This window comes from Chlorocebus sabaeus, chromosome 15 (assembly GCF_047675955.1).
Source record: "Chlorocebus sabaeus isolate Y175 chromosome 15, mChlSab1.0.hap1, whole genome shotgun sequence".
Taxonomy (NCBI): domain Eukaryota; kingdom Metazoa; phylum Chordata; class Mammalia; order Primates; family Cercopithecidae; genus Chlorocebus; species Chlorocebus sabaeus.
Window position 1 is genome coordinate 5,700,998 of NC_132918.1, and position 15,480 is coordinate 5,716,477.

The 15,480-nt window shown below is 42.9% G+C and overlaps 1 protein-coding gene across 1 annotated transcript in view; it reads left to right on the forward strand.

Annotated features, from left to right (window-relative positions):
* PARL (presenilin associated rhomboid like) overlaps positions 1–15,480 on the forward strand; it is a 52,972-nt gene that overhangs the window by 2,124 nt on the left and 35,368 nt on the right. The window contains exon 2 of the mRNA XM_007971945.3: positions 14,991–15,186. Within this exon, the coding sequence (XP_007970136.1) occupies positions 14,991–15,186 (196 nt within the window). The remainder of the gene's footprint in view (positions 1–14,990; positions 15,187–15,480) is intronic.

Sequence of the window (15,480 nt, forward strand, 5' to 3'; positions counted from 1 at the left end):
ATATTTTTAAAGGATTGTAAAACAAAAATAGTAGTATGTGACAGATTTCAGTAGTCCACAAAGACCAAAATACCTTCTATCTGGCCTTTCACACAAAAGGGAAAAATCTCATTTGGGCTCTTTGTAAACTTTACTGTTACCAAGGTTTGAGGCTTGAAAGTGGAAACCTGCTTAATTTGCCAATTGTATGAAACTATCCAAAGGAAGAAAGTAGTTGAATTGTAATACTTAACATTTTATATTTTTAAAAAGCTTGCCATTTGGATGGAAAGTTTATATTGAGATATAGTGTCTCCCTTTCTCTCTCTCTCTCTCTCTCTGTGTGTGTGTGTGTGTATATATATATATATATTTATTTATTTATTTTTAAAGGCAGACTCTTGCTCTGTTGCCCAGGCTGGAGTGCAGTGGCACGATCTCAGCTCACTGCAACTTCTGCCTCCCAGGTTCAAGCGATTCTCCTGCCTCAGCTTTCCAAGTAGCTGGGATTACAGGCATGCACCACCATGATGCCTGGCTAAGTTTTGTGCTTTTTGTAGATGGGGTTTTGCTATGTTGGCCAGGCTGGTCTCGAACTCCTGGTCTCAAGTGATCTGCCCGCCTCGGCCTCCCAAAGTGTTGGGATTACAGGCTTCCGTCACCATGCCTAGCCTCAAAATACCTTTAAGTAAGATACTTGACATATTAGTCAATCGTGTATGTTGTATTTTGTTTTAACTGATCATCTATTAACTCAAGATGGGGTCAAGAAAATAATTTCGGTATGCCAGAGTTTATGTAGAATCCAGCCTCCCACCCAATATCTTTTGTATTTTTAAGAGGTGAGTTCTGTCACCTAGGCTGAAGTGCACTGGCACTATCATAGCTCACTGCAGCCCCAGACTGCTGGGTTCAAGGGATCCCCCCTCATCAGCCTCCCTCGTAGCAAGTACTACAGGTATGCACTACCATGCCTTGGGCTCTATTTTAAGTAGAATGAATCTAATCAGTTGTGTATGCTTAGACACATTTTGTCTCCATTTAAACATTAGGCCATTTCTACTTAATTTGTTCATACAAATCTTAGGTAACATAAGCATTAGCGCTGACCTGTATGTTTAAGTTATATCGTCTTTACCCCTGCACTCTTAAAAACAATGCACAGGCCGGGCACGGTGGCTCACACCTATAATCCCAGCACTTTGGGAGGCTGAGGCGGATGAATCACCTGAGGTCAAGAGTGCTAGACCAGCCTGGCCAACATGGTGAAACCCCGTCTCTACTAAAAGTACAAAAATTAGCCAGGCATGGTGGCAGGCGCCTGTAATCCCAGCTACTCGGTGGGGCCGAGGCAGGTGAATCGCTTGAACCCAGGAGACAGAGGTTGCAGTGAGCTGAGATCGTGCCATTGCACTCCAGCGTGGGGGACAAGAGCGAGACTTCATCTCAAAAAAAAAAAAAAAAAAAAGCACAATGGCTGTGCGGTGGCACAGGCCTGCAGTCCCAGCACTTTGGGAAGCTAAGGCAGGAAGATAACTTGAGTCTAGGAGTTTGAGACCAGCCTGGGCAATATAGGGAGACTCCTGTCTCTACAAAAATTTAAAAAAATTAGTGGGTATGGTGGTGCTTGCCTCTGGTCCCAGCTACTTGGGAGGCTAAGGTAGGAGGATTGCTTGAGCCGGGAAGGTGAAGGTGAAGGCTGCTGTGAGCTATGAGGGTGCCACTGCCCTCCAGCCTGAGAGAGTGTGAGACCCTGTCTCACAAAACCCAAAAAACAAAACAACCAAAACATTTATGAGACTGTATTGTCACTCACCATTAGGTCAACAAATATATTGGTATAACTTTTTCTACTTTAAAGTTATAGGATTGTATTTTTTTAAAAAAATCTGAACTGGCTGGGTGTGGTGGCTTATGCCTGTAATTCCAGCACTTTGGGAGGCCGAGGTGGGTGGGTCACCTGAGGTCAGGGGTTTAAGACCAGCCTGGCCAATGTGGTGAAACCCCCTCTCTACTAAAAACACAAAAATTAGCCTGGGCGTGGTGGCGGGCGCCTGTAATCCCAGCTACTTGGGAGGTGGAGGAAGGAGAATCGCTTGAACCCCGGAAGCGAAGGATGCAGTGAGCCGAGATCACACCATTGTACAACCTGGCAACAGGAGCAAAACTCTGTCTTAAAAACAGAAAGAAACAACAAAAAAAACTGAACCATAACTGTGTGGCTGGTGACAACTTAAGTATTCATGACATCCTCCCACTTTGAGCACATTTGATTGCTTCCACAAATCACCAGCTACTGGCAGAAGGACCAAAGCAGCAGGGTCAAGGCAGGCCTGCCTTCGTGAGTTGGTATATGCCTCAAGGGACCCTCTTTCCCATTCCCATCCATTTTATTGCAGCACTTCACTTTGTTTTCCAACTTATTCTGGTAGGTAATTTATTTTTCCAATCTTACATACCCATCCAATTAGGAAGAGGTGAATAACCTAAACCTGTGAATAAGATCACAGACATTTGCAATTAGAGATATTATGCTTTTCCTTGTTTCACACTTTAAGAAATTTAAGGCTGGGTGCAGTGGCTCACGCCTGTAATCCTTTGGCAGCACTTTGGGCGACACATTGGGAGGCTGAGGCAGGCAGATCACCTGATGTCAGGAGTTTGCGACTAGCCTGGCCAATATGGCGAAACCTCATCTCTACTAAAAATACAAAAAAAAAGAAAAAAGAAAAAGCCGGTCCTGATGGCAGCCATCTGTAATCCCAGCTACTTGGGAGGCTGAGGCAGGAGAATCACTTGAATTCGAGAGGCAGAGGTTGCAGTGCGGTTGTGATAGTGCCACTGCACTCCAGCCTGGGTAACAGAGTGAGGACCAACCCCCCCCACCCCGCAAAAAAAAGGAAATTTAAAATGAAAGCTCACCAAAAAGAAAATGTACCTTATATAATATGTAATAAACATACTATATCTAAAAGCATCCTTATGCCAATAGAAAATGAAACTCGAACTGACCTAAATTATTAGGGGAATTTATTGGTTTATGCAGTTCAAAAATGTAGAGGTAGGACTGGCTTCTAGTGAGATAAGTCCAGTGTCTCAAATTGTCACCAGACACCATTTTCTCCTTGGCTTGTCTCTGCTTCCTAAATGTTGGCTTTATTCTCTCAGCATGCTATCTCCTTGTGGTTATAAGATGGCTGCCAGCAGCTCTTGGGGCTCTACATTTTTAGGTGCAAATCTAGCAGAAAAAAAGTTGTCTTCTCTGTTATCACAAACAAAATCTTGAAATTGAATTTCATTGGACCAGGTTGGCCTAACTTGAGACAGGTGCCCATCCTTGAATCCCTTGAAGTTGCCAGGGAATGGGATGTGAAAGTTGGCTTAAGTCAATCGTGGGCTTGGTGTATCTAATCAAACGAAGTAGCTGGAAATTCTAGGGTATGGTTTGGAAAGGGAGAAGAGGGCATAGATGCTGGGAGCCAGTCCTAGTGTAGCATTTGTATTGGAATTCTTTGTTTTATTACCTACATAGGATTAATCTGTGGGACAACAAACGATTCTAATTTAAGTACAAGTATTGTTGGAAGAGTGAGGAATTGGGTTCTAGCTCCTTGCTATTCCAAGTGGTTCATGAACTAGCAGTTTGGGCATCATCTAGGACAGGGATTTGGTAAACTTAGTTTGTAAAAGGTCAGATAGAAAATATGACCGCATGTGGTCTTTGTCACATATTCTTCCGCTTTCCTTTTAAACAACCCTTTAAACATGTAAAAACCATTTTTAGTTGGAGGCTCAAATCCACTCTATAGGCCATAGTTTGACAACCCCTAATTTAGGTGCTTGTTTAGATATGCAAAATTTCAGACTCACCTTGCCCCAGACCTACTAAATTAGAATGTTTTTAATGAGACTTCCAGGTGATCTGTATGTAGACTAAAGTTTCCCCAAACCTGTGGTATGAATAGATCTCGACTCTGGCGGCACATGAGAATCACCCGGGGAGATCTTACAACTACTGAGGCCTTGGGCCCAGTCCTAGAGATTCTAATTTAATTGATATGAGGTAGAACCATGGTGTAGGACTTTTAAGAGCTCACCCGGCAGTTCTAATGTATAGCCAGAATTGAGAATTACTGCTCTAGACTAGGAAGCATGACTGCCTCTGCCACATCTAGTGTGGTAGTTAAAAAACTATGGCCACAATATTTTGTAGTTCTTCTCATCCAAAGTTGGAGTCAGCTTCCCCATTCCTTGGAGCTGGGTTGGACTTGTGGCTTTGTTTGACTGGTAGTATGTGGTGGAAGTAATATTGTGCAAGGTCCAGAGGCAGCCTCAGAAGACCCTGCAGCTTTTGCCTTTGCCCACTTGGAACACTCCCTTTGTCATGGTAGAAGCCCCCGCTAGACTACTGAACACCAAGGACTGGGTGGAGAAAGAGGCAGCAGACAACCAGCACTAAGGCTCCAGGTACGAGTGAGGCCATCTTAGACTCTCCAGCTCTGATTAAGCAGTCAAGAGTACTGGCTGCATTGAGTGATCCAGGTGAGACCAGTGGAATCGGTCCCCAGTTGGGGGCAGCTAACCTAGAGAATCATGAGAAATAATAAATTACAGTTTTAGGCCAGGCATGGTGGCTCATGCCTATAACCCTAGCACTTTGGGAGGCCAAGATGGGAGGATCACTTGAAGCCAGGAGTTCCAGACCAGCCTGATCATCATAGCAAGAACCCATCTCTTTAAAAACAAGAAAAAGTAGGCTGAGTGTGGTGACTCACACCTGTAATCCCAGAACTTTGGGAGGCCGAGGCAGATGGATCACTTGAGCTTAGGAGTTTGAGACGAGCCTGACCAATATGGTGAAACCCCATCCCTACTAAAAATACAAAAATTAGCCAGATGTGGTGGTGTATACCTGTAGTCCCAGCTACTCGGGAGGCTAAGGCAGGAGAATTGCTTGTACCTGGGAGGTGGAGGTTGCAGTGAGCTGAGAGCATGCCACTGCACTCCAGCCTGGGTGACACTGTCTCAAAAAAAAAAAAAAAGTATTAAATTACGGTTTTAAGCCAGTGCATTTTAGAGTGGTTTGTTAAGATGTGGATACCTTTATTTAAAAATGCTTTATTACTAAAAAATTCTAATGATACTCTGAGCCTTCAGTGAGCCGTAATCTTTTTGCTGGTGGAGGGTCTTGCCTCTGTTGATGGCTGCGGACTGATCAGAGTGGTGGTTACTGAAGTTTGGAGTAGTGGTGGCAATTTCTTAAAATAAGACAACATGAAGTTTGCCATGTTAATTGACTCCTCCTTTCACAAAAGATTTCTCAGTAGCATGTGATGCTGTCTGATAGCATTTTATCCACAGAACTTCTTTCAAAGTAGGAGTAAATCCTCTCAAACCGTGCTACTGCTTTATCAACTTGGTTTATGTAATCTAAATCCTTTGTTGTCCTTTCAACAGTTGTTCACAGCATCTTCAACAGGAGTAGATTCTATCTCAAGAAACCACTTTCTTTGTTCATCCATAAGAAGCAACTTCTCATCTGTTCAAGTTTGATCATGAGATTGCAGCAATTCAGTCACATCTTCAGGCTCCACTTCTAATTCTAGTTCTCTTGCTATTTCTTTTTTTTTTGAGACGGAGTCTCACTCTGTCGCCCAGGCTGGAGTGCAGTGGCCGGATCTTGGCTCACTGCAAGCTCTGCCTCCCAGGTTTATGCCATTCTCCTGCCTCAGCCTCCCGAGTAGCTGGGACTACAGGCACCCGCCACCTCGCCTGGCTAGGTTTTTTTGTATTTTTAATAGAGATGGGGTTTCACCATGTTGTCCAGGCTGGTCTTGAACTCTTGACCTCAGGTGATCTGCCCACGTCGGCCTCCCAAGGTACTGGGATTACAGGTATGAGTGACTGCACCCAGCCCTTAGTTCTGTTTCTATTTCTACCGCATCTGCAGTTACTTCCTCCACTGAAGTCTTGAGCCCGTCAAAGTCATAATTGAGTGTTGTAATCAACTTCTTCTAAACTCCTGTTAATGTTGATATTTTGACCTCCTCTCATGGATCATGAATGTTCCCGATGACATCCAGAATGGTAGATCCTTTCCAGAACCTTTTCAGTTTACCTTGCCCAGATCCATCAGAAGAATCACTCTGTGGCTCTTGTCTTACAAAATGCATTTCTTTTTCTTTCTTTCTTTCTTTTTTTTTTTTTTACAAAATGTATTTCATGGGGGGGGGGGACCAAACTGTATTTCTTAAATCTTAAATAATATGACTTGAAGGTTGAAATTATTCCTTGATGTGTGTGGATGCAGAATGGATGTTGTGTTAGCAGGCATGAAAACAACATTCATCTTCTTGTACCTCTGCATCTGAGCTCTTGGGTGACCAGACACACTGTCAATGAACAGTAATATTTTGAAAGAAATTTTTTTTCTCAGCATGTGGTCTCAACATTGGGCTTAAAATATTTGGTAAACCGTTTGGGCACGGTGGCTCGCTCCTGTAATCCCAGCACTTTGGGAGGCCAAGGTGGGTGGATCGCCTGAGGTCAGGAGTTCAAGACCAGCCTGGCCAACATGGTGAAACCCCGTCTCTACTAAAAACACAAAAATTAGCTGGACGTGGTGGCAGGTGCCTGTAATCCCAGCTGCTTGGAGGGTTGAGGCAGGATAATCACTTGAACCTGGGAGGTGGAGGTTTTAGTGAGCTGAGATCGCGCCACTGCACTTCCGGCCTGGGTGACAGAGTGAGACTCCATCTCAAAAAGTAAAAATAGACAAAAAGTATTCCATAAACCATGCTGTAAACAGGTGTGCTGTAATCTAGGCTTTGTTGTTCGATTAATAGAGCACGGGCAGAGTAGTTTACTATCATTCTTAAGGGTTCTAGGATTCTCAGAATGGTAAATGAGCATTGGCTTCAACCTAGTCACCAATGGCATTAGTGTCTAATGAAGTCAGCCTGTCCTTTGAAGCTTTGAAGCCAGGCATTGCCTCTTCTCTATAGCTATGAAAGTCTTAGATGGCATCTTCTTCCAATAGATGGCTGTTTTGTCTACTTTGCAAATCTGTTTTGTATAGCCACCTTCATCTTAGGATCTTCTTAATAAGTTGCTGCGGTTTCTACATTAGCACTTGCTGCTTCAAGTTGCTCTTGTATGTTATAGAGACAGCTTCTTTCCTTAAACCTCATGAACCAACCTCTGCTAGCTTCAGACTTTTCCTGCAGCTTCCTCAATTCTCTCAGCCTTCATAGAATTGAAGAGAGTTAGTCGTGCTCTGGGTTGGCTGTGGCTTAAGGGAATGTTGTGGCTGATTTGATCTTCTATTGAGACCACTGTAATTTTCTCCATGTTGGCAATAAGGCTGTTTTGCTTTCTTACTGTTTATCTTTTTGTGTGTGTGTGTGGGGGGGCGGGGTAGATGGAGTCTTGCTCTGTCACCCAGGCTGGAGTACAGTGGCACAGTCTCGGCTCACTGCAGCCCCCACCTCCCACGTTCAAGTGATTCTCCTGCCTCAGCCTCCACAGTAGCTGGGATTACAGGTGCCCGCCGTCACACCAGGCTAATTTTTGTATTTTTAGTAGAGATGGGGTGTCACATTGTTGTCCAGGCTGGTCTTGAACTCCTGACCTCAGGTGATCCGCCCGTCTCTGCCTTCCAAAGTTCTAGGATTACAAGTGTGAGCCACCACGCCCGACCTACTATTTTTCTCTTCTCAGGAGTAGCACTTAAAATTTCCTTCAGTAGTTTTGCTGTTGTTGTTGAGACAGAGTCCAGTTCTGTCACCCAGGTTGGAGTGCAGTAGTGCATTTGTAGCTCACTGCAACCTTGACCTCCTGAGCTGAAGCAATCTTCCCACCTCAACCTCCCAAGTAGCTAGTACTATAGGTGCAAGCCACCACACTTGGCTAATTTTTAAATTTTTTTGTAGAGACAGGCTCTCACTATGGTGCCTAGGTTGGTTTCAAATTCCTGAACTCAAGTGATCTTCCTGCCTCAGCTTCCCAAAGTGCTGGGGTTACAGCTGTGAGCCACCATGCCCGGCAAGAATTGTTTCTTTGTATTTACAAGTCGGCTATTTGTGCCAGAGTCTTAGCTTTTGGCCCATCTCAGCTTTTGACATGACTTCTTCATAAGCTTAATTATTTCTAGTTGGCTGGGTGTGGTGGCTCGCGCCTGTAATCCCAGCACTTTAGGAGGCTGAGGCGGGCGGATCACCTGAGGTCAGGAGTTCAAGACCAGCCTGGTCAACATGGCAAAACCCCGTCTCTACTAAAAATACAAAAATTAGCTGGATATGGTGGTGGGTGCTTGTAATTCCAGCTACTTGGGAGACTGAGGTAGGAGAATTGCTTGAACCCAGGAGGCGGAGGTTGCAGTGAGCCAAGATCACGCCACTGCACTCCAGCCTGGGTGATAGGCGGAACTCTATCTCAAAAAAAAAAAAAAGGTTTCTGGTGATTTCAAGCGAGAGACATGGGACTGTTCCTTTCACTTGAACACTTAGCAGTGACTATAGGGTTATTAATTGACCCAATTTCAATATTGTTGTGTTCCAAGGAATGGGGAGGTCCAAGGAGAGGGAAAGATGGGCAATGGCTGGTTTGTAGAGCAGTCAGAACCTACGCAGCATTATTAAGTTCAGTGTTTCATATGGTCATGAAAAACAATTTCAGTGGTAACATCAAAGGTCACTGATCACAAATCACCGTAACAGAGAAGAAAAAATTAAAGTGTTGGGAGAATTACCAAAATGTGACACAGAGCCCCCAAGTGAGCACATGGTGTTGGAAAAATGGTGCCAAAAGACAAGTGAGATGTATGGTTGCCACAGACCTTCAATTTTTGTAACGCACTTGAGATATCTGTGAAATACAGTAAATCGAGGTATGCCTGTGTGTGATGTATTCAGTATGTGTATACTGCATCTGATAACTTAACCCTGGGGCCAGCTTGTGTAATATACTCTTAGTGTCCTCAGCTTGACACACATTTCTGGTGAGATCCTCGAGGTGAATATTTTAGGCAAAAAGATCTGACTTTGCTTCAAGTCCAGATTCCCAACCTAGTGTGTTTATGTTCCTTTTAAAACTTGTGCTTCGAAATTTTAAGTGAATTGGTGACAGAAATAATTTTTTATTAGAATTATTTGTGTAGTATTCAGCTGTTGGAAATACAGAGGATTCTTATTCTCTGTATTTCTTGGTCCAGTACATGACCAATGCTAGGAACCAACATTACTGGGTTACAACTTGCCATCTTTAGGTAATTAATGAATTTATTTATTTTTTGAGGCAGAGTCTTGCTGTGTTGCCCAGGAGCTCTGTCACACTGGAGTGCAGTGGCGTGATCTCGGCTCACTGCAACCTCCGCCTCCCAGGTTCTAGAGATTCTCCTGCCTCGGCTTGGATTACAGGCGTGCACCACCACACCCAGCTAAGTTTTGTATTTTTAGTAGAGGTGGAGTTTCACCATGTTGGCCAGGCTGGTCTCAAACTCCTGATCTCAGGTGATCTTCCCGCCTCAGCCTCCCAAAGTGCTGGGATTACAGGGATTACAGGTGTGAGCTACCATGCCTGGCTGTTAACTTGTCCTGTTTATGGTAAATATATTCCTATTACTTTATGATATACCTTTGTTTTGCCCCAAAATGACATTACTTGTTTTGATTAATTAATTGCAACTTTACTTACTAGACCTATCTCCAAGTTACTTTGGGATCTTTAATAAAAAATCAAATCTGGTTGCAGAAGGTTAACATCTGCCACTTTAAAAATTATACCAGGAATACATTTGGAAGTAAATAAACTGGTGGTGGTTTAAATAAGAGGGAGAGTTATTTACCAAATATAGGATGATGGGAGGTAAGTGGGTAGTGTCTTAGTGCTCAGTGGCTCAAAAATGTCAGTGGTTAGTGTCTGAATCTCTTGGCCTTTCTCTTAGCATTTGAGATGACTGCTCCATCTCTAGGCATTATATCCTTATTTAAGGCAGGAAAAAGGGGGTGTGCTTGACATCAGTGACGTGTCCATTTTTATCAGGTGAGCAAAACCTTTGCAAGAGGCTCCTGAAAAAATCTTATGTTTCATTTGGCCATAATTCTGTGTGATATGGTTACCACTAGCTATAGAGGAGGCTGGAAAAGTGAAGATATTTCCTATTACAGAAAAAGCAGGCAAAGGGAAAGGGTTGGAAATAGATTTGGGATTAGCTATTCAACAGAGTTTGCTAAAGGATATTCATTATAAGACTAGTAACAGGCTCTGAAGGGAGTTAAGAGCTATTTAGAGCAACAGTACCATTGGTTGAATAAGTTCATAACTTTCCAAGATAGATGAACTTATTCAAACCTTTTCTGCTCTTTCTGTAATAGGTTTCTTTGAAAGGAATATCACTTATTTGGAAGTATAAATTCTGAATTTAAAATCTCAAGTCAAATTGCTTTATCATCACTTACCTCACTATGTGATTTCTGAGTTGAATTGAGGAGTGGACTCTGTGTTGAAAAGAAAGGGCATTCTTAGGCAGGACATGGTGGCACACACCTGTAATCCCAGCACTTTGGGAGGCCGAGATGGGTGGATTACCTGAGGTCAGTAGTTCGAGACCAGCCTGGCCAACATGGTAAAAAACCTCATCTCTACTAAATACAAAAAAATTAGCCAGGTGTGGCGGTGCATGCCTGTAATCTGAGCTACTTGGGAGGCTGAGACAGGAGAATCGCTTGTACCTGGGAAGTGGAGGTTGCAGTTAGCCAAGAACACACCGTTACACACCAGCCTGGGCAACAAGAGCGAAACTCCGTCTCAAAAAAAAGAAAAAAAATTTAAAAAAAGGCATTCTAGGCAAGTAATAGTAGTAGCAGCTATACCATCATTCTGAGTTACGTTTGTTTCCAAAATGCTCATTAAGATACCTCCACCTGGATGTCCTATGAGCATCTTTAAAATACTTTATTGAGATGTAATTTACATATAGTAAAATGTATAAGTATTAAATGCACAGCCAGTGCATTCTGATAAATGTATACACCTGTGTGACTATCACCTAAATCAAGATAGGTTGCCATCATCCCAGAAAGTTTCCTCTTGCTCCTTTCCTGTCAAGCCCCACTCATTCCAGCAATCGCTCATCTGATATTTGTCATTACAGGTCACTGTGTCTGTCAACTTCTTAGCAATGGAAATCACAGAATCACATATTATGCACTTTTTTGTGTTTGACTTCTTTTGCCAAAAGTTTTTGGAGTTATCCATGATGTATTATTAGTTCTCCCCGCCCCACCCCCCCTTTTTTTTGGCCAAGTGTAGTACTCCATTATATGAATATACCACAGAATTTCTCCTGTTAATGGAAATTTAAGTTTCAGTTTTTAGCTAGAGGAATAAAGCTGCCGTGACTGCAAGCATTTTAAGCAGTACCCCAGATGGAATTGTTCGTCTCTTATCTCCCAGTTGCCAATTTTGGGGTTTCCAATTTTCCTTATCTTATTGATTAGTACCACCTTACTTTGAGTATAGTACCACCTTTGAGTGTAGTACCACCTTACTTTGAGTATGGTACCATCTTACTTTGAGTTATTCAGAATAAAACTAAGTCATTTTTTGATCCCTTTTTTATTCTAACAATTATTTTGTTGGGGACTAGACTTGGTGGTAGAGATATAATGAATATAAAACTATAATCTAATGGAGGCATGGGCAGTAATGGAGAGAAGTATTTAAAAACTGCTTTGGAACTCTAGAAGTGCAGAGGAGAGATGTACCCAGCCCGGGGCAGCTAGGGAAGACTTCCTGGAGGAAGAGATATATTAACTGAAATCTGAAGGGCCCAAAAAAGTTAAAGGGAAATGTATACCAAAATATGAGTAGCATTATCATAGGTAAGAGAGCAAAGCAGATCACAGGAACTGCAAGAAAGTCGATATAACAGGTATAGAGAGAATTTGAGGTGGTGGAGGGAGAAAGTGGCAAGAGAGAGGAAGGGGTCAGATTTAAGGGATGTGTGCTGAGTTTGATGGGGTGATGAAAAGTTATTGCAGGGAACGTTACATTTGTTCTTAATACAGTGTGAAGGATGCACTTGGAGTGGGGCAGTATTGGAAGCAAGGAGATCTGCTAGGAAATTGTGGCGTATTCCAGGCCAGAAGGGATGAACTAAGGAGTTGCATTAGAATTAGGAAGAGATTTTTGGCCTTCTAAAAGGTCATTTGAGAAACTATTGAATGTTGAGGAAAAGCAATGTGAGGTTAGAAGAACATGCAACAGGTTCAAGTGTTTGAAGTAAAGGAAACTGTTGCCATGATCCAGGCATGAGATAAGGGACTAGACCAGGAATTTTAAAAGTATTTTTGGTAGAGTTGGCTTTTAATTGAATATGAATAAAGGAAAGATAACTCCAAAATGACACACATACATATATATATGTGTGTGTATATATATATATATATTTTTTTTTTTTTTTTGAGACAGGGTCTTACTCTGTCACCCAGGCTGGAGTGCAGTAATGTGATCTTGTCTCACTGTAACCTCCACCTCCCAGATTCAAGCACTTCTTGTGCCTCAGCCTCGTGAGTAGTTGAGATTACAGGTGCACACCATCACGCCCAGCTAATTTTTGTATTCTTAGTAGAGATGGGGTTTCCCAGTGTTTGCCAGGCTGGTCTTGAACTCCTGACCTTAAGTGATTTGCCTGCCTTGGCCTCCCAGAATGCTGGGATTACAGGTGTGAGTTGCCGTGCCCAGCCTAGATTTTTTTTTTTTTTTGAGATGAAGTCTCGCTTTGTCACCCAGGCTGGAGAGCAATGGTACAATCTCGGCTACTGCAACCTCTGCCTCCCAGGTTCACACGATTCTTCTGCCCCAGCCTCCCAAGTAGCTGGGACTACAGGTGTGTGCCACTACACCCGGCTAACTTTTGTATTTTTAGTAGAGACGAGGTTTCACCATATTAGCCAGGCTGGTCTCAAACTCCTGACCTCCTTATCCACCTGCCTCGGCCTCCCGAAGTACTGGGATTACAGGCGTGAGCCACTGTGCCTGGCCCCCAGCGTAGATTTTTAACCTCAGTAACTGAGAGAACTCTGGTCCTACTGAAAGAGTATGTCAGAAAATGGAAGGGTTTATACAGGAGAATGAGTTAGTTCTATTTTGAATATGTTGGTTTTAAAGTAATGGGGAGCATATCCAAGTAGCATTATTCAATATAGAGTTGGAAATACCAGAGTAGAAAGTTGAGGTTAGGACTAAAATAAATGTGAATCATTTACCTGCTTAGAAGTCATTGAGGCCACAAAAATTCAACCAAATAGCTTGTGTTAGGGGCTGGGATACAAAGACAAAAGACCTGCCTGAACTCTGCTTTTGAGGAGCTTTGAGGCTAGTAGAAGGGATAATATGTTATGATACTCCTCACTGAATATTATTCGTTGTATTATATATATAATATCCTTCAACATACTATTCCTTCTAGAAGGGATATTATAATATCCCTTACTTCCTTACATAATAATATGCATTATTATCCCTTATAATAATAAGGGATAGCCAGGCACGTGGTGGCTCATGCCTGTAATCCCAGCACTTCGGGAGGCCAACGCGGGTAGATCACCTGAGGTCAGGAGTTCGAGACCAGCCTGACCAACATGGTGAAACCCCATCTCTACTAAAAATACAAAAATTAGCCAGGTGTGGTGGTGTGTGCCTATAATCCCAGCTACTAGGGAGGCTGAGGCAGGAGAATCCACTTGCATCTGCAGGCAGAGGTTGCAGTGAGCCAAGATTGTGTCACTGTACTCCAGCCTGGGTGACAGAATAAGACTCTGTCTCAAAATAAGAAGAAGAAGGGATAATATGTTCAGGGTACAAACAGGAAGGGATCTTTGCTTTGTGACCTGCAAGAGTTACAGTTTTACAAAAGAAAAAGAAGACTGTTGCAAGAATTTATATGAGTTGAGTTTGAATGGGGTAGAGGAACTAGGGTAGAGGAAAAGGGGAAGATACTGAGAGTTAAAGATGAATTCGAAGAGTAGGAAATGCTGTTACAGAAGCTAGGATTAGGAGGCATCATCAGTAGTGTCAGATGTTTTGAGGAGGTCAAGCTGTAAAGACTCAAACAACAAATTTTTTTTACTGCTGGGGTAACAACTCACAAATAATTTGGTGGATGTCCCCAAAACAGTGAAATAAAGAAGGCGAGAGGTGGGAAGAGTGTATTAATTTATAATGGTCAATACTTATGAAATAAAATAATTATTTGAATTTGGAATGGCTTCAAGGACAATACGTTTAAATATTTGTTCCAGAAATTGACCAAACTTTAAACAAAAAAACCAGAAGTCATTCTGATTGAAACTGACAACTGGTGGGGCACCATCGCTCATGCCTATAGTCCTGGCACCTTGGGAGGCCACAGCAGAAGGATTGCATGAGCCCAGGAGTTTGAGACTAACTTGGGCAACATGGCAGAACCCCGACTCTACAAAATGTACAAAAATTAACAGTGTGGTAGCCCACACTTATAGTACCAGCTACTTGGGAGGCTGAGGCAGGAGGATCGGTTGAACCTGAGACGTGGAGGCTGCAGTGAACCATGATCGTACCACAGGGCAACAGAGGGAGGGAGTAATTGTACTCTAGCCTGAGTGACAGAGAGGGGCCCTGTCTCAAAAAAAAAGGAAAAGAAAAAGAAACAGACAATGTAGAGTTCTCTAGCTTTTTACCAGTTCTTCAGATTCTTTCTGTGTGGAGGATGGATACAAATTATTTTGCTGACTGATATAAAGTAATAGCCCAAAGTAGTATCTCTGAAGTTGCTGTAGTTTGTGTGTCACCTTTTCCAGAAAGGTTGAATTTTGTGACTTTGATTTCTGTCTGAGAGTAGGAGTCTTGGCTGTTTTTGGACTGTAGAGTGAGAAACTGAGATGATGATGATGCAGGCCAAGTGGAGGTTCATAGAAGTCGATGTTTGCAAGATGCCACTGTGTTTCTCATCTGTTATTTTTGCCCCATAGGTTTAACTTCTTTATTCAGCAAAAATGCGGATTCAGAAAAGCACCCAGGAAGGTTGAACCTCGAAGATCAGACACAGGGACAAGTGGTGAAGCATACAGGAGAAGTGCTTTGATTCCTCCTGTGGAAGAAACAGTCTTTTATCCGTCTCCGTATCCTATAAGGAGTCTCATAAAACCTTTGTTTTTTACTGTTGGGGTAAGAGCTCACTTTGCTAGGAGTTACCTTGCTTGCTACAAATGCAGTGTTAAAGTACTTTGTCCCATTTGGGCTCCCTTAAAGTAAGGACAGGTGGAGGGGGCATGAGAAGGAGCTGGGCTCATGAAGTCTGATTATAGAGTCTGAATTTTTTTTTTTTTTTTTTTTTTTTTGAGACGGAGTCTCGCTCTGTCACCCAGGCTGGAGTGCTGGGGCGCAATGTCGGCTCACTGCAAGCTCTGCCTCCCGGGTTCACACCATTCTCCTGCCTCAGCTTCCTGAGTAGCTGGTACT